General features: G+C 36.0%; 1 protein-coding gene and 1 long non-coding RNA gene across 5 annotated transcripts; both read right to left on the bottom strand.

Annotated features, from left to right (window-relative positions):
• Positions 1 to 3,481: 3,481 nt before the first annotated feature.
• On the bottom strand, positions 3,482 to 5,914 carry LOC145125460 (uncharacterized). Of its 2 annotated transcripts, XR_013716005.1 has the most exons (6): positions 5,500 to 5,914; positions 4,889 to 4,957; positions 4,613 to 4,724; positions 4,241 to 4,513; positions 3,876 to 4,163; positions 3,482 to 3,783 (listed from the first exon to the last, which is right to left on the bottom strand). It is a non-coding gene; the product is annotated as an uncharacterized LOC145125460 (long non-coding RNA). The 2 variants fall into 2 exon arrangements; XR_013716004.1 differs by having other exon boundaries at positions 3,876 to 4,513.
• A 1,515-nt stretch (positions 5,915 to 7,429) lies between these two features.
• On the bottom strand, positions 7,430 to 21,412 carry MOR1 (ARM repeat superfamily protein). Of its 3 annotated transcripts, none has more exons than XM_079060977.1 (52): positions 21,034 to 21,411; positions 20,750 to 20,855; positions 20,468 to 20,591; positions 20,310 to 20,389; positions 20,047 to 20,224; positions 19,894 to 19,958; positions 19,717 to 19,799; positions 19,182 to 19,267; positions 18,960 to 19,073; positions 18,769 to 18,888; positions 18,398 to 18,500; positions 18,173 to 18,309; positions 18,026 to 18,091; positions 17,795 to 17,912; positions 17,669 to 17,706; positions 17,497 to 17,568; positions 17,314 to 17,412; positions 17,113 to 17,215; positions 16,576 to 16,688; positions 16,380 to 16,467; positions 16,198 to 16,298; positions 15,832 to 16,125; positions 15,606 to 15,752; positions 15,085 to 15,160; positions 14,883 to 15,007; positions 14,683 to 14,793; positions 14,050 to 14,199; positions 13,877 to 13,951; positions 13,701 to 13,782; positions 13,248 to 13,357; positions 13,049 to 13,150; positions 12,882 to 12,956; positions 12,702 to 12,797; positions 12,509 to 12,610; positions 12,248 to 12,349; positions 11,982 to 12,164; positions 11,787 to 11,898; positions 11,610 to 11,686; positions 11,447 to 11,526; positions 11,277 to 11,339; positions 11,061 to 11,187; positions 10,848 to 10,970; positions 10,708 to 10,785; positions 10,468 to 10,626; positions 10,227 to 10,385; positions 9,992 to 10,089; positions 9,439 to 9,595; positions 9,247 to 9,363; positions 8,823 to 8,918; positions 8,649 to 8,720; positions 8,297 to 8,546; positions 7,430 to 8,164 (listed from the first exon to the last, which is right to left on the bottom strand). In XM_079060977.1, the coding sequence occupies exons 1-52, from the start codon at positions 21,191 to 21,193 to the stop codon at positions 7,854 to 7,856; spliced, it is 6,063 nt and encodes a 2,020-aa protein (XP_078917103.1). In that variant the 5' UTR covers positions 21,194 to 21,411; the 3' UTR covers positions 7,430 to 7,853. The 3 variants fall into 3 exon arrangements, 2 of the variants coding, with proteins under 2 accessions (XP_078917103.1, XP_078917104.1); XM_079060978.1 differs by having other exon boundaries at positions 7,430 to 8,161; XR_013716031.1 differs by lacking the exons at positions 7,430 to 8,164; positions 8,297 to 8,546; positions 8,649 to 8,720 and having other exon boundaries at positions 9,247 to 9,346; positions 21,034 to 21,412.
• Between the last annotated feature and the right edge of the window lie 4,299 nt (positions 21,413 to 25,711).

Genomic DNA, 25,711 nt, shown 5'->3' with positions numbered 1-25,711 from the left:
ATTTGGTAGGGTATTTAGTTAATTTTGTAATGACATAATGGTATTTTATAGGTGAGGATTAGAAGCCCCTTGTCCTTGGGAGAGTAAGGAAGCTTGGCATTTGCTTAATGTGAGGTTACATGGAGTACATGTCCTTATCTTGATTTGATACTTTGGATTTTCATATGATATTACATGTTATATCCTTGTGTACAATGTGTATACTATATGTATTATTTTCATTCATGAAAATTGGTTTAGAGTTATCATTTTGTATTAAGAAAAGTATATGCTTGTTTTGTGTAACATCTTGTTTTAAGTCAATCCATAGTTCGGGGCCGTGACCCGAGGATCAGTTGTTATAAGACCTTGGGCCTTGAGGAAAGAAATTTTTAGACCCAGTTGGATGTGGGAAATGTTGGTTATGTGATGAAAGGGTTCGGTTTGTGCTTTTGAGCCCAAGGGTATTGGTAGAGGCGTTGGTTCGGGCCTTTTATGAATTTTGGATTTGAGTTTGATTGGCTTTCAGGAAAAAGTAAGTTGATAGGAGTGTAAGGCTTCTCGTTACCTTTTCGTGGATATAAAGAACGTCAAAAACGGATAAGGGATGCAAAAATTATGATCATTTGAAGTTAGAAGGGTTTTGGACCAAACCGGGTACGCATGGTGTACCAGGTGGGAACACATGGCGTTCATGGGAAAAGTGGACGCGGGCACTTTTGGGGAACGCAGTGCATTCATTGGCCAGATGAAAACCCTAATTTAGGGTCTTGGACCCTATTTAAAGACCTTAACTCACCTCCAACCCTCATTTTCTTCAGCCTCCATGCTCTCTAACCCTAAGAACGAAACCCTAGCCTCCATTTGAGTATTTCTTGAGCTTCATTGTGATTCTTGTGTGCTTTTGGTGCTTGAGGAGGAAGAAGGAACTTCTTGAAGAGTCATTGCTTGACTTAGAGCTTTTGGATCCGGGCTTTGTACACCTAGATCTATCTTCTGGAGGTATAAAGTCTCAACCTTGATAACTTTTTTATATAGATCTAGCTAAGTGGTATTTTGTTATGGTTTTGGTCCCTTTGTGGTGGTTCTTGTGAGTAGAAGATACTCTAATACCTTTGAGCTTCATATTTGGTCTTTGTTGGGGTTATGGAGTCATAAAGTTTGGATCTTGATGAGTATAAACCTTCCATGCATGATTTGGTAGTCTTTTGGTGAAGCTTGGGACTTAGGGTTTTGATTTGGGTCCCATTAAGTCATGCTAATTCATAAAGTCAGGAACTTTATGACTTAAGAAGTCCCTTTGAATCAGATCTGGAAGTTCGGACTGAAGTCTTAAGGTATTAATAAGTTCTTAAGACATTTTGGAGTGATTTTGACCTTTAGAGTTCATCTTTGGTGATTGGGTTTCTTTAAGCCATGCAAAGGCTTAAAGCCTTCATCTTTATGGATTAATTCGCTTATATTGACCTATTCTGAGATTTTGGATGTTTGGCTTAAGGGATTAAGCCATTGGATTAAGAAATTGGAAGTTGTCGGGAACGTCGTGCGTACCCCTGTGGAGCGCAGCGCGTTTCGGCTGGGAGCCCCGATGTTTGAGCAGCGACGAACTCCATGTGTTCAGCCGATGAACGTCATGCGTTCGTCTGGTCAGTGGGCTTTTGGCTTTTTGGACTTGGACTCTTTTGGAATGGGCTTCGGTTGGGTTGGGTTGTTTCTTTGGGCGATGAATTATCTGTTTGGGCTCTGGTTGGGCCTCAGGACTTTGAGTGGGACTTACGTTTGGTTTGGACCTCGAGTTGTGTTGTTGGGCCATTAGTGGGCCTTGGGCCAAGTTTGGGTTGGTCCCATTAAGGAAAGGGTAAAATGGTCTTTTACCATAGGAATCGAGACTTATGAGTTGAGACCACGGTTAATGGCTTATGCCATTATGGCATAATTATTAATTGGGATTTATTTGTTGTTAGTGTGAGATTTCCGGTTCGGCAGCCGAGTGTTATCTGATTAGCAGCGGAGCGAGGTGAGTTTTCCTCACTGTACTTACGTGTCGAAGGCACCAAGGCTGGCCCCTTTGGATTGTTATCCTGGTTTATCGTATGATTGTGTATTGTAGTGATCTGTTAGATCTGTATCCTGGTAGATAGGATGATGTTATGCTTAGTGATTTGTAAGATATGTCTATTTGTTTACTGGCTGGTTATTTGTATGCTTATCTGTTATATGTGCACATGTTTGGTTGATGGTTGAGGCTTCACTGCTTTGTACGTAAGCCAATAAGTCGGGACATTCCAACCCGATGTTTGAGGGCCTAGGGTATTCCATCCCGAGGATGATTGGACCTGTAGTATGTTGGCATTCCAACCTGATGGTTGAGGGTCTAGGGTATTCCAACCCGATGGTTGATTGGACTCATAGTATGTTGTTATTGTATATGTGTTATTTGTTTGTGTGTTGGTACTTTGGGGGAAACTCACTAAGCTTTGGGCTTACAGTTTTGGGTTATGTTTCAGGTACCTCAGATGATCGCGGGAAGGCAAAATGTGTGATCGTGCACCTCCTCGTATTTTGTTTTATGATTTTGGGAAAACTCTGATAATGAACATGTTTTGAAAACTATTTTGTAAACAATGATGGTTTGTGGATTGGTTTTAAAAGTTAAAAAAATTTCATGAATTTTATGGGTGTTACATTTTGAAAGAGTTTTGGAGCCTCCTAAATGTGCATTCACTTAGGATGGGATTTTGTATTATGGGTTTATATACCATTAACTTTGGATTTTAGGTCTTAAGAACCCTAAATTTTGAATTAATAAAACTTTGGGGTTTTTTTTAATTGATTTTGGCGGTTTGATTGAGTGGTTATGATTGCCATCATTACTTACTCTTGAAAAGCTAACCTCGGGTGTTCTCAATAGCCAGTCAAAATGATATTATTTGAACATCAAAAACAAGTTCAATGGTGATGGTGTACAAACACAAGAGTTCGTTCCACTCTAAAGTCATTATCAAGGAAATACATACAGAAGATGACCATCATATATAAGATGTAGCATTTTCAATAAAAGTTTGGGGAAAAATAAAGAATAAATCAACATACTAGATCTTTAATAAGTAACAAGATGGGTCAATTGACCCATTGATGGATGTTTTTTATTCATCTCATCATATGTTTTAAATTTTTCAAATTTTATTAAATACGAATACATTTTAAGATAACATTATACTCCCATAACATCATATTACAACATTACAACATTGTATTTTCATTTACACTTAGTTGTAATTTGAAATTTTATCAAATTATGGCTTTATACTTTAACTTTTTTCTTGTTAAGGCGTATTATGGTTTCAACTTTTTATGATTAGAGAATTTTACTTTGAAAGAAAATTGATTTGTATTTGGATGAGAAAGCTACAACTGGGTAGAATTTTCAATTAATAATCTTGTAATAGAAAGAACCAATAATAGAAAGCTGCTATAAGCCTATAATAAATAAACAAATAAATAAATAAAAGTATGATGCTATTTAGAAATTAATACGAACCAAAAGAAATCAACGATCACAAACAAAGGATTTTATCCCAACAACAAAAACTTTTCCCTTTCGAATTCATGCTACTAGTCAACAGTTCAGCTCAGCTCTTAATACAATCTTTTAGTTGTAAATTAATCAGTATACAACATGAATCTGTCATTCCGTAGGTCATCATCCACTTGTGATGGAATCGACATTGGACCTCTTGAATCACCCCAATTTGTTTGACCAACAGGGCCTACTGCGGTCAATATTCTGGCAGCACCCAATGTCTTAACAATTTTTAAAAAGAAAAGAATTAATACATGCAAGTGTTTAATAAATAAGATGTTGATATTAAAGAGAGGATAGAATAGGTAGATACCTGAAGATTAAGATCGATGTAGGCAAGGATTATGGGTTGGGGTTCCATGTCAATTGGGACAATAGAAAGATGACCTTTTATTGCTGTCCCTCGAAGCTTTACAAGCTCATGAAGAACCGTTTTCACCATCCGCAAAGGCTTGTCATCCGCTCCCGCTCTATAAGACCGAACCAATATTGAATGCCATCATCCATCCTGAAGCATCTCGATCCCATCAACTTGTTCTTTGAAGTCTGTGCTCAAAAGTCGCATGTACAAATCCTCCCTCAAGTACTTCTTCATATCATTCTTTTTTAAGACATTTAATTACTTTTTTAAATTTCTCAAAGACAACTAAAACAATGTCAGTATAAATTTATAGCAACCTCAAGATCCTTAATCTGCTCCAACTGCAACTCTTCAAATTTAAACCTACAATCCACAATTCTCTGTCTTTCATCCTGCAAGTAGATAAAACGTCATGATAACAAAAATATGCATTGATCCTTCTTTAATTTGTCAAACAAAATGAAATATTTATGCAACTTAAAAGATATCTTATTAGAGTCCTTGACATTTAGCAAAGCTTGTGACTGGATGTTAACATTTTGAACAGACACTAAAGCCTTTGGTCTCAATCCCTTTGATGGAGCCTCTCGCTTGAACACAAAACAGAAAACAATAAAATTAATTTGTTATTTCTTTTACAAATCAAAATGAACAAACTAAGATGTGAAGAAGATCAGATGAACTCACACCTGATCAGGAGAACCATATGTAATGATATCTAAAGCTTCATTAATTACACCTCCAGATGGTGGCACAAGTGGATGCCTTTCCACATGAGGCTCTAAAGGAGCATAATTTTCCCTAAACCCACAAATTAAGCAGATTACACGTGTCAAGTAAAAGATATAACAAAGCCAACTACTTAACCAAATAATGGTTTTACAGCAGTAAGGAATAAGAGCATAGACTAATTGCAACGAGAAAATGAAAAAGTAGAAATAGAAGAGGAAAACATAATTAAGGACCTGCTAAAAACTAATCCAGACATGGATTGTGAGACTTCACTACTTTGCTCAACATCAGTAACATCAAAACTGCACAACAATAAGATAGATAGATTTTATTGCTGCTAACTGAATTTCAAAATATGCAATATTATCTCTACATGAAACATGCCAGGAATACATCCACATTCTCCAACTCCACCCAAAGCATGAACACCATAAGGCATTTTGCCACAATTGCATCACAAGTTTCTTAGGATAACCTACACAATACCTAATAACATCTTGAAATACTATGCATCTTCATGTAAGAAATGAGTCCTTAAAGAAGAATCGTTAATATAGAAGCATCATAATCAATATTCGTTGTTAAAGGACTATTGTTAACTTAGGAATTAGTACAACTTGTTATCAAAATCATAGATGGAAAGAAAATGGGTAAAATCTTCCAGCATCAGCGTCTGCTGCTTTTAGGAAAGCAATTAGGGCAACTGATCAAAACCCACCATAAATCAACAAAACAAGGAATACTCAATATACATTGCATGGATAGAGGTTTCAAACGAGCGAGCATAAAATCTACAATAAGTCAATAACCAAAAAGTGATGAAAAAAAAATGAAACTGGCTAACCCAATTCACGGATGCGAGGATCTTTAGGATTGGTGATGGAGTCGCAGAGGGTGGCTAAGTCAATGTTGGCATCTTTACGAACTTTCCAGTTCTTGTGTAACAATCGATCCTCCCATGGCAACTTCCTGGCATCCTTCAACAACTTCTTCTCTTCCGACATTATTACAGATTAATATAGATGTATAAATATGTATATATGTGTGTTTGGGTGTGTATCTAGATACAAAGGATGATTAAATCGAAGTCTGTAACTTGTAGTGTGTGGGAAGAAGTATGTCCCCGAAATTGAAAAGGAAGAAACAGATATTGAGGAGGGAGATTTGAGGGAAAGGATGAAATTTGATTTTTTAGAATTGGTGTGTGCATGGTAACACATAAGGAGTATGTGCCCTGCCGTCCCTGAGTCTACATTAGGGTGTGCACTGTTTGGTGTGTATAAATTACAAAGGATTTGGAAAGTAAATAAATGACCAAAATAGTATTTTATTCATTTTTTATAATAACTTATTTTTATTCTTAAAAATGACAACTTTCATTTACTACTCTTCTATAAATAGATTGATAAGTACATTAGAGTACTAGGGTTAGTGTTATCCTTAACGACATTTTGTTAAAAATAAGTGTCAAGTTAAAGTGTGTTGTTCAATCTTAGAGTTGTAATTTCTCAATGTTTATAATAAATTTAAAGAAACAGGGGAAAGTGAATAGCATGATGATAATCCATGTTCCTCAAAATTGTTGTGGATCATATAAATACAAAGTTCACTTCTCTAAATATATATTTTGCTGGTATGTAATGGTTACTCAGGTTTCAAGGCAGGAATAAAATAATCCACAAGATGGCACATTGAGTTCTTAGGTTCAAAAACATGAAGAAACGTACTAAACTTGCATATGGAGTGTTGAAATTTGTAGAATAGCCAAAAACATGGTGTGTATATATATATATATATATATATATATATATATATATATATATATATATATAGAGAGAGAGAGAGAGAGAGATAGATAGAGAGAGAGGTAGGTTCAAATGTTTCTCACATCTATTGTGTGCTACAATGCACCAATAAGAATTTAATATTAATTATATGTATATTAAATGTTATCCATACTTATAACTCATTTTTATGGAAACTAATTAAATTCGTCATTAATGTCAACAATAATATTCTTTCAGCATGAATTCATATCTAAAAGAATGTGAGTGTATTCCAGCAGAATGAGAGTGTATTCTAGTAAAATACACTCTCGTTCTTCATATTCCATGCAACTTTTATTATATTTTAAGTAAGTGAGTCCTGAAATAAAATACGAACTCATATATAAAAACCTAGATGCGAATTTATTCTGAAAAAATGTTATTGCTGACATTAATGACAGATTTAATTAGTTTCCATAGAAAGAGAATTATAATTATGGATATCATTTAATATACATATAATTATGGAAATCATTTAATATCTATATTTATTTAATTAAATAATTATTTAATTTACTAAATTCCTATTGGTGCATTCTAGCACACAATAAATGTAAAAAACAAAATAACCTAGCCTTATATATATATATATATATATATATATATATATATATATATATATATATATATATATATATATATACAAGTAGCCATAAAATTGATAAGGGAGACAAAATAACAGTTACTGATGGTTAAGATAGTGAATTATGAGCTTGTGAATTTAACATGTTGAGACAAAAGTTACAAAGTCCATAAGACAAATCAGAAATCAGAATTTGATAAAGCAGCCCAGAAATATGCATATTTTGGGCAAGTCAAATTCAGGAACTTATATGGGAATGTGTATGGCTGTTTATGATATAGTGAAATCAGGCAAAGATTAAAATGAGCACCGAATCGAACTTTTGAAACTCCGAGGATTAAATATTAACATGTTAACATATAAAAGACAGACAAGATGCTACATATATCATTTACTGAATCGAATTTCACTTCTCCCATACAAAGTAGAAAGTAGAAACAAGACAAGAGAAAAGAAGATGTTTTAGAAAGCAAATATAATATAATAATGCAAACATACATACTCTCACACTAACTAACCTAAAACAAGTCATTGATTGATGAAGACACACACACACAAACAAAAGATAAAACCTAAATCTTTGGACTTTCAACTTGGGTATCAAGAAAAGAATTTACATATATCTCACGCACCTCCACTTGAAAAATTAATACAACCCCAATATGTAGCAGTAGCACCTTTAAAACCCACCTGACCTGACCTGACCTGACCGCAAGTGGTTGCGTTGTATCAATGAACGCATGATACCATAAAAACAAAATAGATTGGATCCGTTTAGTTTAGTTTTTCTCAAATAGGAGGAGGGTCAATGGATCCACTTTTGAGCCTTTCCATTCGTGCTTGAAGCCCAGATAATGCCTTTTCATCCATGGGAAGCACTCCACTATGAACAGGAGGGGGAGGAGGAGGAGGAGGAGGATTATTGGCTGTGGTACTACTAATACCTACCTCATCCGCTGCTGCTGGATTACTAATATTACTAGACTGATGCTCCGAATTCAAACTCCCGTTTGTTTGTTGTATATGAGCTTCACCAGAAGTTGTCAACTGCATGTTCTTCATCCTTTCTCTTATTGCGTCTATCCCACTACTCACTCCTACTGCATCAACTCAAGTTAAGTTAAGTTAAGTTGCATATATTTAAAAAATAAATAAATCTATACTGCTGAATGGCATGGCAGAAAGAGAGAGAGAGAGAGAGAGAGAGAGAGAGAGAGAGAGAGGGAAGGAACCTCCGGATTGGAATCTGTCAATATTGCGTTGGTCGTCTTCAGCATATGATGTTGGGGGGAGGGTGAAATTTGTATTAACAACAACAGCAGATCTTCCCTCATTTAAAGTAGTAGTATTATGATTTGTATTTACAGGTGAAAGATGTCCTAATTTTGGAGATGAAAGATTTAAGGCAGATGGTGGTGGTGTTGGCATCATAGGAACACTGGAAGGAGTTCTTCCCCCGGCTGCTGCTGCATTCTTTTCCATCTGTAAAATTTACATACATTCATTTACATACTGCTTTTGGCTTCTCTAATTCCTTCCTATTAAGTTAATAGACCTAAAACAAATTAACTCATGCGGACCGACCTGGGCTAAACCTTCTCTGATATATGTCCGGAAAGCTTCACTTGCATTTTGAAGTTGAGAAAATATGTCAACCTGTCATGTGTCAACAACCATTAAACCACCTTAACAACCAAACCAACAAAACATTTGAAATTGGATTTGGCAAAAACTAAAATGACCCAGACCAAACCAAACCTGTGGGTACAATTGCGTTATACGGTATAGTTCGTATAGACCGATACTGCATGTTTGCTTGTCTCCAATTTTCTTGAATATCGCAGAAAGTTCTTGCTGCCATGCCATGCCAACACACACAAGAATACAAATATGAATTTATTTACAAGAAAAAAAAAATCTTTCATTTTACTTATCTTACACAATTCTACTGTCAGTTTTATTCCTAGTTCTACTTTGAAAAATCTTCCCAAACATAGTATTGTACTAAAAAAATCTTATTAGGGCATTGTACTTTGAAAAACATTGGATGAAATTGTGATAATTGAGACTAAAGTAGATCTCACAATGCGTGAAATGTTATAATAAAAAGAAATGAAAGTATGTTGCTATTTATAAATTATAAACAAGGCAAGGCAGAAGAGGGGGTGGAACTGGAACTGACCTTCAATTGGGCATCTGCAGAATGCGTGGCAGGCATTGGATTATTGGCCATGGAATCACCCCAATGAGTTTGACCAACAGGGCCAGCAGGGGTCAACATTCTGGCAGCAGCCAATGTCTAACAACAATTACAATTAATACATAATAGATACTAAGATGCTGATATTAAAGAGAGGATAGAATAGGTAGATACCTGAAGATTAAGATCGATGTAGGCAAGGATTATGGGTTGGGGTTCCATGTCAATTGGGACCATGGAAAGATGACCTTTTATTGCTGTCCCACGAAGCTTTACAAGCTCATGAAGAACCGTTTTCACCATCCGCAACGGCTTGTCATCCGCTCCCGCTCTATAATATTAATATCAATAACAAACCCCAATTAAATCAATCTACTTTACTAATATATCAACATGCTCATTTACTCTCTCTCTCCCTTTACCAATAAGAGCAACCTACTTATATCTTTTACACCATAGTAAAACATAATTACATTCCTAGGTACATTGCCATTGTGTGTAAAAAAAGGTACTTACGGGTTGCTTGCTATTATGAATTTGGTTACAAGTAATATTGTCAAGTTGGTTGTGATTATGGATAACAAAATGTAAGTGCATCATTAAAGTAGGTAGTCGTAGAAGATAAACTACATTATTGTGTAAATTGATATAAGGAATAAAGTATGTATGTTTGATATTTTCAGGCACAGCAATTTTCCTATCATATGACACAACAGTAAATACAAACCTCCTCCTGATTTCTTCCATCCCAAGGTCTTGGAGATACACATGAATGCTTTGGAGGATACGATCAAGGTCCACCTCATATATCGTATTTTGAAGAACCTGCATGCATTGCATGTGAAGAGTAAGTAAAGATGGCAAGCTGAGGTGTCGTGTTGTTTCTTTTTCACTTATGGACTTAATCTGGAAAGCAGTAAACTATGGAAAATAAGTAAGAAAAAGATGATTGACTGACGGACCTTTGTCAGTTTGATCAGGCATTTTACAACCAATTCAGAGAACTTTGAATTTCTTGTAGCAAAAGATTCATTTGATGGTGGAGCTGGCCATCTAGAAGGGTCTAATGGTTTTAGGAGACTTATTAGCACCACAAATGACGATGTCCTCTCTGCATTATCCTGCATTTACACAACAAAACAAATTACTACAAATGAAAATATAACTAGTAATTATATGAGTTTTACAACCCAAAAATCTCACCAATATCTTAAGCATTAAAACATTTAAGGCTTTCAGAAGTTGACTGCCATCATCCATCCTTGGAACCCTTTCGTCTAAAAGCCAGAGCAAAAGCTCGGTGATCAGATTGTCCAGTGTTCTCACATTCACAGCATGAGCAAGTCGTTTGTTTTGAAATGTCTGCAAAGAAAAAAGCATAAGACACACTCTTACTTTAACTGCTTTCTATAGCCTATTTTCATAAAAGAATCAGAAAAATACCTGCATGAGTGTGTTGAGAACATATTTACAAGATCTAGAAGATGCACCCATCAAGCTGAAGTCAAAAGTCTTTGCCACCTAAAAAAACAGATATAAATTTTACCTTAGCTTGTACAATAAATCCAGTTATGAACATTTACCTTAGCTGCTAAGCAAGAAACGAGTTTGTCAGCATCTTTGACTAAATCATCCATTAAACTGCCCTCAGGGTCATTGCTTGCAGCTGCCAACTCATGGCACACAACTTTCATGCCTTCAACAGACTGCAAATCAACATTTTATAAATTTTAATATTATATATATCTAATTATCTCAAAAAAATATATAAAAATGTAAAGAAGGTGAATTAAAACCTGCTCAGGGGATCCGTATGTAATGATATCTAGAGCTTCATTCCAGTCTGTAGGGCCAATTACACCTCCAGATGGACGTGCAAGTGGATGTCTTTCCATTTGAGGCTCTTGAGGAGCATACATTTCCCTAAGCCCCACAAATTAAGCACCTCAGGAAAACTATAAAGTAATAACAGAACAGGAAAAAATTAAAATAAAACACAAGGACAACACTACCTGCTAAAAACTGGTCCAGACATGGATCGTGTGACTTCACCACTTTGCTCAGCAACATCAGAACTGCACAACAAAATATATATATATATATATATATATATATATATATATATAAAATAAAAGCAATAAAAATGGTTATTTATGTTGGTGTTAAAAAAGTGAATGTTTACCCATTTTCCCTAACAGAACGCCTTAAAGCAGCTCTTGTTTCACCTGGCTTCCCCTCCTTTCTTTTCTCCATTTCTCGAAACTACAAAAAAATAGGGAATTAATAACGACATATATATAAAATTATAAATTACTCCTATTCCCCAAATAGTCTTTTTTTTGTACCTTCCACTTAAACTTTTCATCTAGCATGCTCCTTTGGGCTTCATTCACCTTCCCAACGTATTTCCAGATATCATCGCCTTAAATTAAAATTTCAATCAGATTCGACATTTCCAACAAAAAAAAAAACTATTATTCATTTTTACATATTTATGTTCCTTAAGGAAGCTTTAAACATACCGAGAATCTTATAACCAGAAGCAAAACAATTTAATGCAGCCTTTCTAAGTTCACCATCTCGTTCTGCTGTTAAACTTGCAACAATTTGCAGGTTTTTCAGCTGTCCACTTATCTGCACCATAATCATGGAAAGCATGAGTATAAGCCTATAAGGTGTGAGTGTGACACATTAATTGAAGGGACTATCATATGTACCTCGGTGTAATGATTATCAAGCAAAAATCCAACAAGATCAGTACACTCGATTTTTGTCCTGTTGTTTCTAGAGCGCAGACCTTCCAAAATATATGGGAAAGTTTTAGCAGCCGAATAACTTTGTATGATCTGCTTCATTAGTTCCCGCAATTTTTCTCTTAGTTTCTCAATATTATGACCAGTCTGCATGCACCAAAGTATAGTTAGTTAGTTAGTACATAAGTTTTCTATGCTGTAGTTTAAGCACATCTAGGGTCAGTATTAACCTTCTCAACCAAGCAAGGAAGAAAGATGGAAGCTTCAGCTTCATTCATGCTGTAGTTTTCATTTCTCAATGTGTCAAATAGCTCCGGGAGGAATTCCAAAACCTATAACCATATTTCAAATATATATATATACATATATATATATATATATATATATATATATATATATATATACACACAAACATAAGTTTACTATATGATAAACCAACCAAACTTTAATTAAAAAAAACAATGCAATTGATTAAAAAAAAAAAAGTTCACCTTGAGTAGGCAAGATGTGTTGGATTCGCAGAATCGCAATACAAACCACTTCAACAATATATCTAGGACTTCAATAATTTCCTTGGCAATTGATGGAAGTGCCTGAATAAGTTAGATGAGTGAAATCAAAAAGTGGGCCCACATAGTCAGTTTTAACTTAGAAAATAAAATAAAAAAGGAATGGAAAACATACCTTCTGAAGCATCTCGATTCCATCAACTTGTTTTTTGAAGTCTGTGCTCAAAAGCCGCCTGTGCAAATCCTCCCTGAAGTACTTCATCAGATCATTCTGTTTCAAGAAATTTAATTACTTTTTTGAGAATCTCAACGACAACCAAAACAATGTCATCATACTAGATATCAAATTAGCAACCTCAAGATCCTGAATCTGCTCCAATCGCAACTCTTCAAATTTAAACCTACGAACCACAATTCTCTCTCTTTCGTCCTGCAAGTAGATTAAATATTATTATTATGATAACTAAAGTATGTTTGATCCTTCTTAAATTGCCAAATGGCATAAAATCTGTATGCAAATACCTTATTAGAGTCTTTGACATTTAGCAATGCTTGTGATTGTATGTTAATATCTTGAACAGACATTATAGGCTCTGGTTTTGAGCCCTTTGCTGGTACCCCTCTCTAAAATAAAACACAGAATTAAAACAAAAAATCTGATATATCTATTTTTATAAATCAGAATGAATAAAGTATAAAAGCTATATGTATTATATCATACCGAAGATACAGCTCTGCTTCCTTGTTTTGATCCATAACCATTAGACTTTCCAACCTTTGTTTTTGCTGCTTGCCAAGATGGGGCTGTTGTTTTTACGCTGTCATGTACATCTGAATGTGGATAATATACATAAGTTCATGTTCATCAACCTCAAGAAGAATGAAATCATAAGGTAAGGTCATACCCAAAACCGACTAAATGCAAGAAATAGCAACATGCTTTTATTTATTTGTATAGTGGCTAGTATAGCATCCTACTTTCATTTTCTTTATTAAAGTACATTTTCCCTTTTTGTACTTTGAAAAATCTACCCACATACAGGCATAGCATTGTACTTTCAGTCTCTTTTCTTATTAGGACATTAGACTTTGAAAAATCTACCAAAATATAAAAGTAGGTTGCTATTTCTTGCATTTAACCCATCCAATCCAAAAACTATCTATAAAGTCAGACCTGCAACTGCACCATGTGACTTCATTCGTTCAAGAACAATTGCCAAAGCAGGTCCTTGAATATCTCTTACATTCTTCATGACCTAAATAAAGTGAATGAAAACAAAACATCAGCAGTTCAGATTTCAGAAATGGTAAAAGGAAAACAAAAAAGATGAAAACATAAAGTCTACACACCATTTCTGGTCCGCAGACTCTCACGATTTCTCCAAAAAATGTTTCTGCTGCTTTTCGAACATCTACCGACTTATCCTGATGACAAACATAAAAATACATAAATAGCCATGTATGTTTAAATATATAATTATATATCAACAATTGAATATTTTTATCTGTTAATAATTAAATACCGTCATAGCAGCAGCAACCGGTCTGAGCAATTGAATGGCATCAGGGAACTCTGCTATTCCAGTAAGTTGTCTAGACAACCAATCAAAAAGGTCCTTGCGTCCTTCCGCACCAAGTTTAGCATCAGTCAAAGATGTAGTAATATATGGTACCTAAAAGACCCAACCCAACCAAAACCCAAGATAATACCATAAATGTCAACTAATGAGGAATACCAACATGGACAATGTGCTTCAGTTTTGTTTTTACTCAAAATAACAATGTGCAAGGGTGTTGCTATCGCGTCTAGAGAAGTTTAATTACGTTGATATTATGTGTAAAAAAATGCAGGCAAGTTTACACATTATTATTATTGGTAAAAGAATATGGAATAGCAATACTATAATGGTAAAGAAACTTAAGTGCATTGCTACTTTCTATTAGGGGTAGAAAATTTTGTACTTTGTTACATTATATTGCTATTATTATTGGTGAAAAAGCGTTAGTACATTGCTATTATGGGCAAAGAAATGTAAGTCCATTGCTACTACGACTATGAGTAAAAAATAAAGTACATTGCCTGTATTGTCAGAAAGAGCAGAGTATAATGCAATTTTCCCTCATATTATAAAATAGGAAAAAACAAAGACACTAACCATCTTATCAAGGTGAGTAGCAGCAACCCAAGAATCCAAAGCTGCCAAGGCAGATTCTCTCATGTGCTTTTTGTTGTCACCAAGACATTTTAGAACATCCGATAAAATTCCCTGCAAGGCAAATTAAAATTAGTTGCTTTTAAAGAAACCAGGCATATACTTACAAACTTAAGCATAGATGGAAGGTATATTAAATGGACCTTGCTTGACTTCTCAACTGCAGCTCCCATAGCAGATGCAAGACCACTTATACAGGTCAAAGTGGTAATGATTAAATTCTTGTTGCTGTCATATAACCGAGCTCTAAGAGCCCCAAACAATTCCACTGAAATAACAACACAGCACAGTGAAAAACATGAAACAGCTTCCATCTAGTTTTAACTCATCAATGCAAATTATTACCGGTTCCAGTAGGCTGAATACGCTTGTTGGCTTCTTCCACAATTTTATTTACAGCTTCAATAGATTCCAAACGCATCTGGACAAAATCAACAGCAGTGTTAACATGATTCAAGTCATGTGGATTTGGATTTTTCATGCTTCATTATTTAATAAAGGGTTAAATGCAAGAAGTATCAGCATACTTCCATGGATTTGTTTACTAAAAATTATAGCATCCTACTTTCGTTTCTTCCTATTACAGCAGTGTACTTTGAAAAATCTACCCAGCTATAGAGTTGGCAGTCTTACATTGGGTAGATTATTTTCAAAAGTTACTTTGCCCTAATAAAAAGAAAATCGAAAGTACAATGACACAAGTGAAGAGTACAAGTTTAAAAAAAAAAACAATGCCTTTTTAAGAAAATGATTAATCATACAATATTGCAATGGAAAGAAATGAAAAACACACAAATAAATGGAAGTAGGTTGTAATTTCTTGTATTTAGTCCTTAAATAAATAAATTAATAAATAAAGACGTCACCTTCCAATCAGAACTCTCCAATCCTTTCAAAAGAGCTGGTGTTATCTTTGCACTAATGTCCTCACGTGGCAAGCCATCCAACCCACCACCAGACCCAGATGGTGCACAATCTGATGCCTTGACAGTCTTCTTTGCTGCAGCCGCCCCCTGAAGGAAATAATAACATTTTATAAATAAAAAGCCCAAAAACAATCTAGAAACAGAAAACATGGTCAAATGGTCAAACCTCAAAAGGATTTTTTTCGCACTCTGCCTCTACTGCACTAAGAAGGGCAGGCTTGACATCTGACAAGAATGCTTTGATATCAGGACCAACAAACTTGTGTAATGCACCAATAAGTTTAATGGTGGCATTTCTAGTAGCAGCTGCACTTGATTGCAAACCGGTATCTTTGCAAAAATCAATTAAATCTTTTAATTTAAGATGTGTAACACCAAAGTCTTCAACTGCAGACACCATCCACAACAGACCCTCACTAAGAACCTTAGGGTTCTTGTGCTCTTTCATTATCTTGAACATCTACAAAAATTAAACAGATTTTATGTCAGATTATTGAACTGGAAGAACAGACAATCTGATGCACTTACTTACCCTTTCAAAGATAAAACCTGGGCCCACGGCCTCAGAGAAAGTGGTTAGACATTTCATGGCTTGAACTCGAGTCTTAATATCAGCCACTCTTTCACAAATTCCTGTGACCATGTAAAGGTAAACTTCAGATGTGAAACAAATTCATAAAACCATCATTGTTATAAAATCTGTGATCTTTTTACCTGATATGCAAAGTACAACACATTTTTTTGGGAACTTTGATGCCGTAGAAGCTATATGGTTGACAATTTCAATGACCTGTTGCTGGACCTGCAATTTACAATAGATAAACAACATTTGATAAATTTGGTCAGATCAGAAGAAACAACAAGGTGTGTCATTTCATGTTCTTAAATCTTATGAAGGTACAAGTAGTACCTGCACGTTTTTCTCATTCCAACCAGGAACAGTGCAGACTAGCCGGGTTAAAATCTCAACTGACTGGTCAAGTTCCTGGAGTGCTTGAATGTCTTCTTTTAATTTTGTAATTTCTGCAGAAAAAAAAAACAGCCTAAATATTGCTACTTGTGAAGTGGACAGAAAAAATGGCAAACATGAAATACATCCAAATCCGCTTTACCATATTCAGTATTAAGAGAAAAGGCTGAGTGCAAGAAATAGCAATGTACTTTCATATATCTGTATATTATAGCATCCCATTTTCATTCCTTCCAATAACAACATTGTACTTCCAATCTTTTCTTATTAAAGCATCGTACTTTGGAAAATATACCCAATTATAGCATATTACTTTCATTATTTGGATGACATTGCTATAATTGGGCAGATTTTTTAAGTACAACCTGTAATAGGAAGAAATGAAAGTAGGAACATGACAATAAACAAATCAATGAAAGTACATGCTACTTATCACATCCTTGTTTCTTATTTATCACAATTACACAAACATGATACCTTCAAGTCGCTCTTTCCATGCAGTACTCTTCAACTTAGCAGTGTCTACTTGAATGAGAGATCCTATTTTGCTTTCTATCTCTTCAAGGGTCATCTCAGATGGCTGCAGCAAGCAACAAGCAAGCCATGGTATTTCATTATTTGGATGGTATTTATATACATGTGTGTTGTACTTGTGCAAGTAAGAAGCAAATAACTCACCTCAACATCTTCAGGTTCAGCCGCTTTTTTGGTTTGAGCTGGTCCATCTGCTTTCTTGCCACCACCCGTTTTTGCAGAAGCCACCTTTTTAGCAGCAGGCTTAAAAGCAAAAGAAATAAATAATATCAATACCGAGAAAGCTAATAAATATTTCAAGTGACAGAATATATAGATGAGACTCACAGCAGCTGCAACGGGTTTCTTCCCACTAAGCATACTTGCTGCTGACCTTCTAACAAAGCCACCATCAGAAGCCTGCAAGTACAAAAATATATAGCATGTAATTTTGAGCATATTAGTATATTACTAATATATTGCACATAAAGATTAAAGAAATGACATAATATACACACACCTCCACAGATGATGCAGTTCCACCTGATGATGGGATAGCTGCAAAAAAAAAAGGACGGGCGGCTCTTAAAAAGAACATAAAAGAATTTGGTTATAAATAAAATTCAAAATTAAGCAATTTAAAAACCTGAGCCTCCTGTGGTTGAAGCACCACCTCCAGAAATACCAATCATTTCTGAGAGCTTCTTTCGCCTGACATCATCAAGTTTCTCCAATGACTTCTCCAAAGGCCGCATGCCAACCATCTAAAAAGAGGAAACAGATAAGTGATATTTTATTATTATTTGCACCAACAGTAAAAAGAAGTATTGTCATCTGTCAGTTGTAAAAAAAAATGGATGGTATTAATATATTATACCTTTGCTATTGCTGCCAAAACTGAAAATGCAGCATCCCTCACATCAGGTGTCCCGTCATTCAGACACTACAAACCCAAACAAGTTTCAGTAAAGAGGTTTTTCTAAGAAATAAAACGCAAATAAAGTTGAAAAAAAAAACTACTAACCTCCATACAAATGGGAACATAGTCCTTGTGCACTTTAAGAATGATAGCCTTGTTGCTAGTCTCAACACAATGTGTTACCCAATTCAATGTCAGTGAACGCACAAGTGGAACTTTATTTTTAACAGCTGCTTTAACATCTGTTGTAGGAACATAGACATAAAACGATGAGAAGTGAAAACATATTCTCCATAAAAGGTTTCAACTTTGAGAAAGTATAAAGCCTACCTTCAACAATATCAGCAAGAGTCAGACACCCAGCCTTGTGCATTGCTTGGAGAGTATTAGAAAGCGCCTCAGTCATAGTAGGCTTTTTCTCTTTCAATTTTTCCTATATAAGACAACTTGTTAACTAAAATTAAAATCAAAGTTAATGATAGCAAAAGGCAACAGATTCAAATGTAGCACAGCATATTCCTTTTTTCAGCAGAAAATAAATTAATCAAGTTGATGTTATGGGTGAATAAATGCAAGTAGATATTGCTATTATAGATTAAAAAATAATGTACATGGCCTATACTGGTAAAAAATAAAAGTATACTATGTTGCTATTTCCTGCAATTTGTCCAATTTAAAAATATAATAGAATGTACACTTACAAGTAAAACAGGCAACACAAAGCGTGAACTTGCAGAAAAATTTGTTCTTAAGCCTGATGCAAGATTTCCAAGCGCCTGGACGGCTTCTACTGCTACAGCAATATTTACATCCGTAATAAGCTGCAAAAAGAAGAGCAATTACACCATGCAAATAATTTATTCGATTATTGTTATTTTGACTTTTAAATTACCTTCTTAAGTGTGCGGCATATTTCTGTAAAATCTCCAGGAGCAATCCTCCTTGTTGAAGCAAGCTTGGTCAATTCAGCAACAGCATCTTTTCGCTCAGACCACTTAGTAGCTTTCTGGAAATAAAATAATAATAATAATAAATGAATATATATATATATATATATATATATATATATATATATCATGTACATTTTTATAAAACAGAGAGAAGGAGCACTGACCACTCCATTCCAAAACCCTGACTTCTCCAAAGGTGTTAAGACATCAACAGGATCAACAAGTTCATACTCATCTATTTCCTGAGGAACTGGCACACAATTTCACATCAGCAAAAAATCAAATTAAATTATAAACCAACCATGACTACAAACTCATTACACATAATAGCAACATACTTCAATTTTTTTACCAAAATGAGCAGTGTACTTTATATTTTACAAATTGCTACTATAAGTAATGAAACGTAAGTATGTTGCCATTATGAGTAAAGAGTACATTGTTGTTATGTGTCAAAAATGTAATGTAAGTGCATTGCTAATATGGGTTGCATAATGCTGTTATCATTAACAAAATGTAATTGTGCTGCTATTATGGATACATAAATGCAATGCATAGCTATTATGGGTAAAAAAAATAGAACATGTAGTCTATATTGGTAAAAAGAGCAAAATGTTTTGCTATTTCATTCAATTTGCTTAAAAAAGAATAACCAGGCAAATGTACAAATATAGCAAATAGTTTATTTTGATCACATACTCTCAGCAGCAGATTCTTCAGAAGGGCCAGAGCCTGCAGCCTCAGCTGCAACTTCCTGTTCTGGTTCCTTGTCTTGCTCAGATCTTGCAAGAAGTTAAAAATATATATATTTGTAACTATTGTTGTCATATTAAAAGTAAATTAATTATTAAATTCATATTTGTAGAGAGAACAAACCTTATTTTACGAGTAGGCCTTGCAGTGCCAGTGACATTGGCAAGTTCAGCCTCCAACTCTTTTTTCTAAGAAAATAGAAAAAGAAAATCGAGTTTTTTAAAAATTTGAACATGAAGTGGAAGCAATTATAATAATAATAATTGATCATCATACCATTGTATCTCGCATTTTCTCAAACAATATGGATTTAACAGGGTCTCTACCAATCCAACGACAAAGTTCAAGTGTTAACCCTTTAGATGAAGCACGAACATTTTGATCTTGATGGTCGAAAAGTTCCGGAAGCATCTTCAATATTCTCTTTGGTGGCACAACCTTTGAACCAAATTCACTGGTTTTGGGAAACAAGACTTTCAGTATAGTGAAACAGTGAATCACAAGAGAACCTAAAAAGATAATATAACTCAATTGCAAACCTCAAGGCTTGAAACATGACATCTATGGCAGGAACAACAGCTTTAGCAACTTTGTTTTTTATTGCTTTCTCCATTGCATCCTATCAACAAACTTTTCAATAAGGAAAATAACAACATTTACAAACTAAAAACATGCAATACTTTTACATTAAACATACCAAGAATGCATCCATAGCCTCCAACTCCACCCAAAGCATAAACACCATCTGTGCCTTCTCCACTGTCTTTGGCCGCCCAGTGAGGCATTTTGCCACAATTGCATCACAAACTTCCTTGGCAAACCTACACAACAGTAGGAAATACTTCAGACAAACTAACAAAATGAGTCCTTAAAGAAGTGTCGTTAATATAGGAGCATCATATTCATTGCGCATGAACTGTTGTTGATGTAGGAATACAACTTATAATAATAATAAAAGTATAGACGAAATGGGTAAAACCTTCCAGCATCAGCATCTGCTGCTTTTAAGTAAGCAATTAGGGCATCAAGCGCCTTATCTTGTACAGGCGCATTCGAATCAGCAACCGTCTTCTTAAAAAAATGCCCTGATCAAACCCCCACCAAAAAATCAACAAAAAAAGCAATATTCGACACACATTACACGGATCGAGGTTAAAAGCGTGAGAACTTAGATCTACCATAACTAAAAAGTGAAGAAACAAAAACAATTTACGAAAATAATTTGAAAATTAAAAACCCTAATAAGAAATGAAACTGACTAACCCAATTCACGGATGCGAGGATCTTTAGGATCGGTGATAGAGTCGCAGAGGGCGGCAAGGTCAATGTTGGCATCGTTACGAACCTTCCAGTTCTTGTGTACCAATCGATCCTCCCATGGCAACTTCTTGGCATCCTTCAACAACTTCTCTTCTTCCGACATTATTACAGATTAATATAGATGTATAAATATGTGTATATGTGTGTGGGTGTTGGTGTTGGTGTGGGTGTGTATCTAGATACAAAAGACGATCAAATCGAAGTCTGTAACTGATAGTGTGTGGGGAGAAGAACAGGAACGTTTTCGGGATTGTTTTCTCCCCAATTTGAAAAGGAAGAAAGAGAGAAAGAGGGAGATTTGGTGGAATGTTGGGGAAGGGATGAAATTTGAGTTTTAACTTTTACGAATTGGTGTGGGTAGGGCCACCCCTCACCACTCACCATTCACCGGTCACGTAAGCCGTATGTGCACTGCCGGCCCGGGCTCTAGATACAATGTCTTTCATAACTTCCCAATCGGACTAAACTCATATACCAAATTCAAAAGCAATTTGTGAATCAACTATAAATTTATTATCTTCTATTTTAAATATATAACAATGTCTTTTTACACATAATAAACAATTGTTTAAGAAAAACAGAAATTTCCGTGCATTTTGATAAAGGTAAATAGACTTATTAAGGTAATTAAATTTTCAGTTTGTTCACATCTGGGTAATTATCTTTTTTTTGTACACATCTAGGTAACGAACCTTTTGGAAGTGTTCACATATGACCATGGTTTTCAAAATCGTGAAAAACGCACGCCTTGAGGCGAACCGTACAGTGGCCAAACTAGAGGCGCCGCCTCTATAGGTGGATTTGAGACGTACGATTTGTACCGGTGAGGCGTTGAAGAAGCGATAGAGGCGATGCGTAAATAAGAAGCGTACACCTGTGGGTTTTTTTTTTGACTTTTTGACCTTGACTATTTTTGACCTGTGTTTTATTCATCGGGTATTTTAATAAAAATAAAACCCATTTCATTTATTGACCTAATCGACTCGTTATGTCACTCTAAAATGCCGCTCCTCACTTTCTTCTTCCCAACTCCACCTGGTTCTGCACTTCCACTTCTTCTGGTCGAAGGTTGTTGCTGACTTGCTGCTTGCTGCTCCCTTTCAAGGTAAATGTTCTTCTTCTTCTCTCAAATACATTTTGTAATTATTATTATTATTATTTTGTTAACTGTTAAGCAAATGATTTCTTTTGGGGCTGTCTAACTACAATGACTATATGAATTTACTGTTTGCTATTGTTCAATACATCTGATTTTGCTACGAATGTGTAGTATGACTGTATGAACTTGTTTTTTGCTGCACGTCTTATTTTGCTTTTGCTGCATTATGTTACAGTTGTAACATCCCGATTTCCAGGAGTGTGGTTTTAGGGATTTGATTGCAAATAAGAAAGCCTACTCGACGAGTTTGAGGCCCCAACTCGTTGTGTAGAGAGTAGCCAACTCGCGTGATTTATGAGCTCTACTCGACGAGTTGGGGGACCCCAACTCAACGAGTAGGAGCTGAATGAGAAAAAACTCTAATTTTTAGGGTTTGCACCCTATTTAAAGGACTTAACCCGCATCCTCTAGCCTCCCTTATCACCTCATTACCTAGAGAAGGAAACCCTGGTCGTTCTTTACTACTCCTTTGTGTTTGTGAGGCTAAAAGAGTGTTTTTGGTGCAATTGTTGAAGAATCTTGAAGATTTAGAAGCTTGGATCAAGAATAAGGCTATAGATTCGTATCTACTTTGTATTGGCAACTAATCTGAGGTATAAAGCTAATACCTTGACTTCTCATTGTTTAGATCTTCCTTTGTGAAAGAACATGGTCATTTCTAGGGAAAAATGGAGTCACTTTCGGGTTTGAGCTTATCACAAGGATATGGCTTTAGATCTGGACTCTTCTAGGCCCCTTGGGCATAAAGTTCCTGACTTTAGCAAGCTTTGGCTCTCCTCCATGCCTTAAACCTCATCCTAGACTTGGTTTTGGTGTTTTAAGCCTCTTAAAGCCTTGCATGCACGTAAAGTTGGCAACTTTACGTGGTAACTCCACTCTAGGAAGCTAGATCTGGAATTTGGAGCTTTGAACTCGACTGTAATGGGCTGAATGCAATTTGGTTGAAGAACTCGACGAGTTGGATGGCCAACTCGACGAGTTGAGACGGGTTTCCCTGTTTTCTGTACACTGCATGGACTCGACGAGTTAGTTGCCAACTCGACGAGTTGACTCGAGTTTTCGCGATTTATGAGTTCTGAAGGAACTCGGCGAGTCAGTAAGTTGCGCTCGACGAGTTGGGTCAACATGGACTGTTGACCTTACCCGTTGACTTTTACTTTGACCAAAGGTTAACCAGGTTTGATGCCTGAGGGTATTTTGGTAATTAGGGATCTTTATGAACTTGGTCCTATGGTGGTTACAGGTGGTGGATTTCGTGGCTGGGATTCGGGAGTGTGACCTTATCACTATAGTTCGACATTGTGAAGTGAGTTCTCCTCACTATACTCAAGGGTCTAAGGCACCAAGGTCGGCCCTTTTGGATTGTTATCCTGATTATCTTATGGTTGTGTATTGTTATGATCTGTTAGACTGGTATCCTGGTAGATAGGATGATGTTATGCTTAGGGATCTGCTAAATCTGCTTGACTGTCTGTAGACTGTTATGTGATTATCTGTTATATGTGCACATGTTTGATTGGTAGATGAGGGTGTTCCATCCTGAGGATGATTGGACCCTATTATGTTGTCTATGTAGACTGTTATAGGATTATCTGATATAGGTGCACATGTTTGATTGATTGTGGGCATTCCAACCCGATGGTTGTGGGCCGAGAGTATTCCATCCCGAGGATGATTGGACTCATAATATGTAGGCATTCCAACCCGATGGTTGTAGGCCGAGAGTATTCCATCCCGAGGATGATTGGACTCATGGTATGTGGGCATTCCAACCCGATGGTTGTGGGCCGAGAGTATTCCATCCCGAGGATGATTTGACTCATGGTATGTGGGCATTCCAACCCGATGGTTGTGGGCCGAGAGTATTCCATCCCGAGGATGATTGGACTCATAGTATGTGGGCATTCCAACCCGATGGTTGTGGGCCGAGAGTATTGCATCCTGAGGATGATTGGACTCATAGTATGTGGGCATTCCAACCCGATGGTTGTGGGCCGAGAGTATTCCATCCCGAGGATGATTGGACTCATAGTATGTGGGCATTCCAACCCGATGGTTGAGGGCCTGGGGTATTCCAACCCGATGGTTGATTGGACCCATAGTATGTTGTTATTATATGTGTGTTACTTGTTGTGCGGGTATTTTGGGGGAACTCACTAAGCTTCGGGCTTACAATTGCTGATTATGTTTCAGGTACTTCTGATGATCGCGGGAAGGCGAAGGCGTGATCGTGCACCTCCTTGTATTTTTATGATTTGATTCTGGGGATACTCTGATGTTTAAACTATTTTGAAAACAAGTTGTAATAATCTAATGGTTTTAAATGTTTTAAAAAGTCTTTAATTGGCATGATTTTTTAGGGTGTTGCAAGTTGGTATCAGAGTCTTGGTTTGAGTGAACTGGAGGAACACTCGTGTGAATCCAGTCTCAAACCAAGGAAAAGATTTTCAAAATGATTTTCGAATGGTTTTCAAAATACTAAAGGAGGATGCGATGTGTACGATCAGTCGGAGCCAGTAAGTAGACCCCAAAATATTGTATTGTTATTTGATATTGTGATATGTTAGAATAACATGCTAGTACTAGGCTAGGGATCTTCAGGAATTGCATGATAGAATTGCTTGATTATATGATGTCTGATAGCCTAGGGTTCTCTTATATGAAATTCACATCATTACTGTAGTTTCTTAGTGTATGCATCACGGTTGTACATAATTAAGATCTTATAGCCTGAGAATGTTTGGTTTGGCCTTACTTACTGTTATTGTCTGATTAAGGGCTTAGGGTAAGATCAGGTATTCGAAAGTCTATAGGGTCCAGCGTTATGTATGGCTAGCATACACAAGTGTTGCAGGGTTGGTGAAGTTTCATGGACGAGTTGTTTGGGGTCAGTCCGCCAATTATGAGATATTTAGCCTTCATCTAGGAGTGAGGATCGAGTGCACGCCATGCTTACGTATAGTGTTAGGGCGTTATGATGATACTTGAGACAAATATGGGTAGGTGTGGAAGGTAGTATGGGCCCGTACTACTGAAAGCACGGGACCCATACGCATAGCAAGGAAGTCACAACCCATATGGTTTTGTTGGGAGTTGGTTCCCAGATTATTATATGGAATATCTAATATCTTCCTGGTATATTTTCAGCATGGTGGTTACTAGACGATTTGTGACTGGATCCTAGTCAGGATCAGGAGGTGGCAGACAGGAGGCACCAGCAGTGCCCGAGACTATCGACCATATGGGGCCAAACGAGATGGACGCCATGATTCGGGAGATCTTGCATGATGAGGGTGTTGCATTGTTCCGGGCTCAGTTGTCGGAGATGTTATAACACCGTAAATTTTCAAACAAATTTTTCGTTTTTAAAATCACATTAACTCATTAACATAAGTCACAAAAGCTCCAAAACATCAAATTGTCAAAACACATGTCCCTAATAACAAAATCCAGGATCCTCAA

Source organism: Lactuca virosa, chromosome 7, assembly GCF_052849685.1.
Source record: "Lactuca virosa cultivar CGN04683 chromosome 7, Lactuca_virosa_CGN04683_v6, whole genome shotgun sequence".
Classification (NCBI taxonomy): domain Eukaryota; kingdom Viridiplantae; phylum Streptophyta; class Magnoliopsida; order Asterales; family Asteraceae; genus Lactuca; species Lactuca virosa.
This window is presented reverse-complemented; position numbering and strand designations above follow the sequence as displayed.

Excerpts from the sequence above, each read along its gene's own strand:
- MOR1 (XM_079060977.1), bottom strand. The coding sequence starts at position 21,193 with ATGTCGGAAGAAGAGAAGTTGTTGAAGGATGCCAAGAAGTTGCCATGG. Across the intron at positions 20,856-21,033 it reads TCCTCGCATCCGTGAATTGG|GGCATTTTTTTAAGAAGACG; the intron begins GTTAGTCAGTTT and ends GGGTTTGATCAG. Across the intron at positions 12,165-12,247 it reads TTCCTTGCTTGGTTGAGAAG|ACTGGTCATAATATTGAGAA; the intron begins GTTAATACTGAC and ends TGGTGCATGCAG.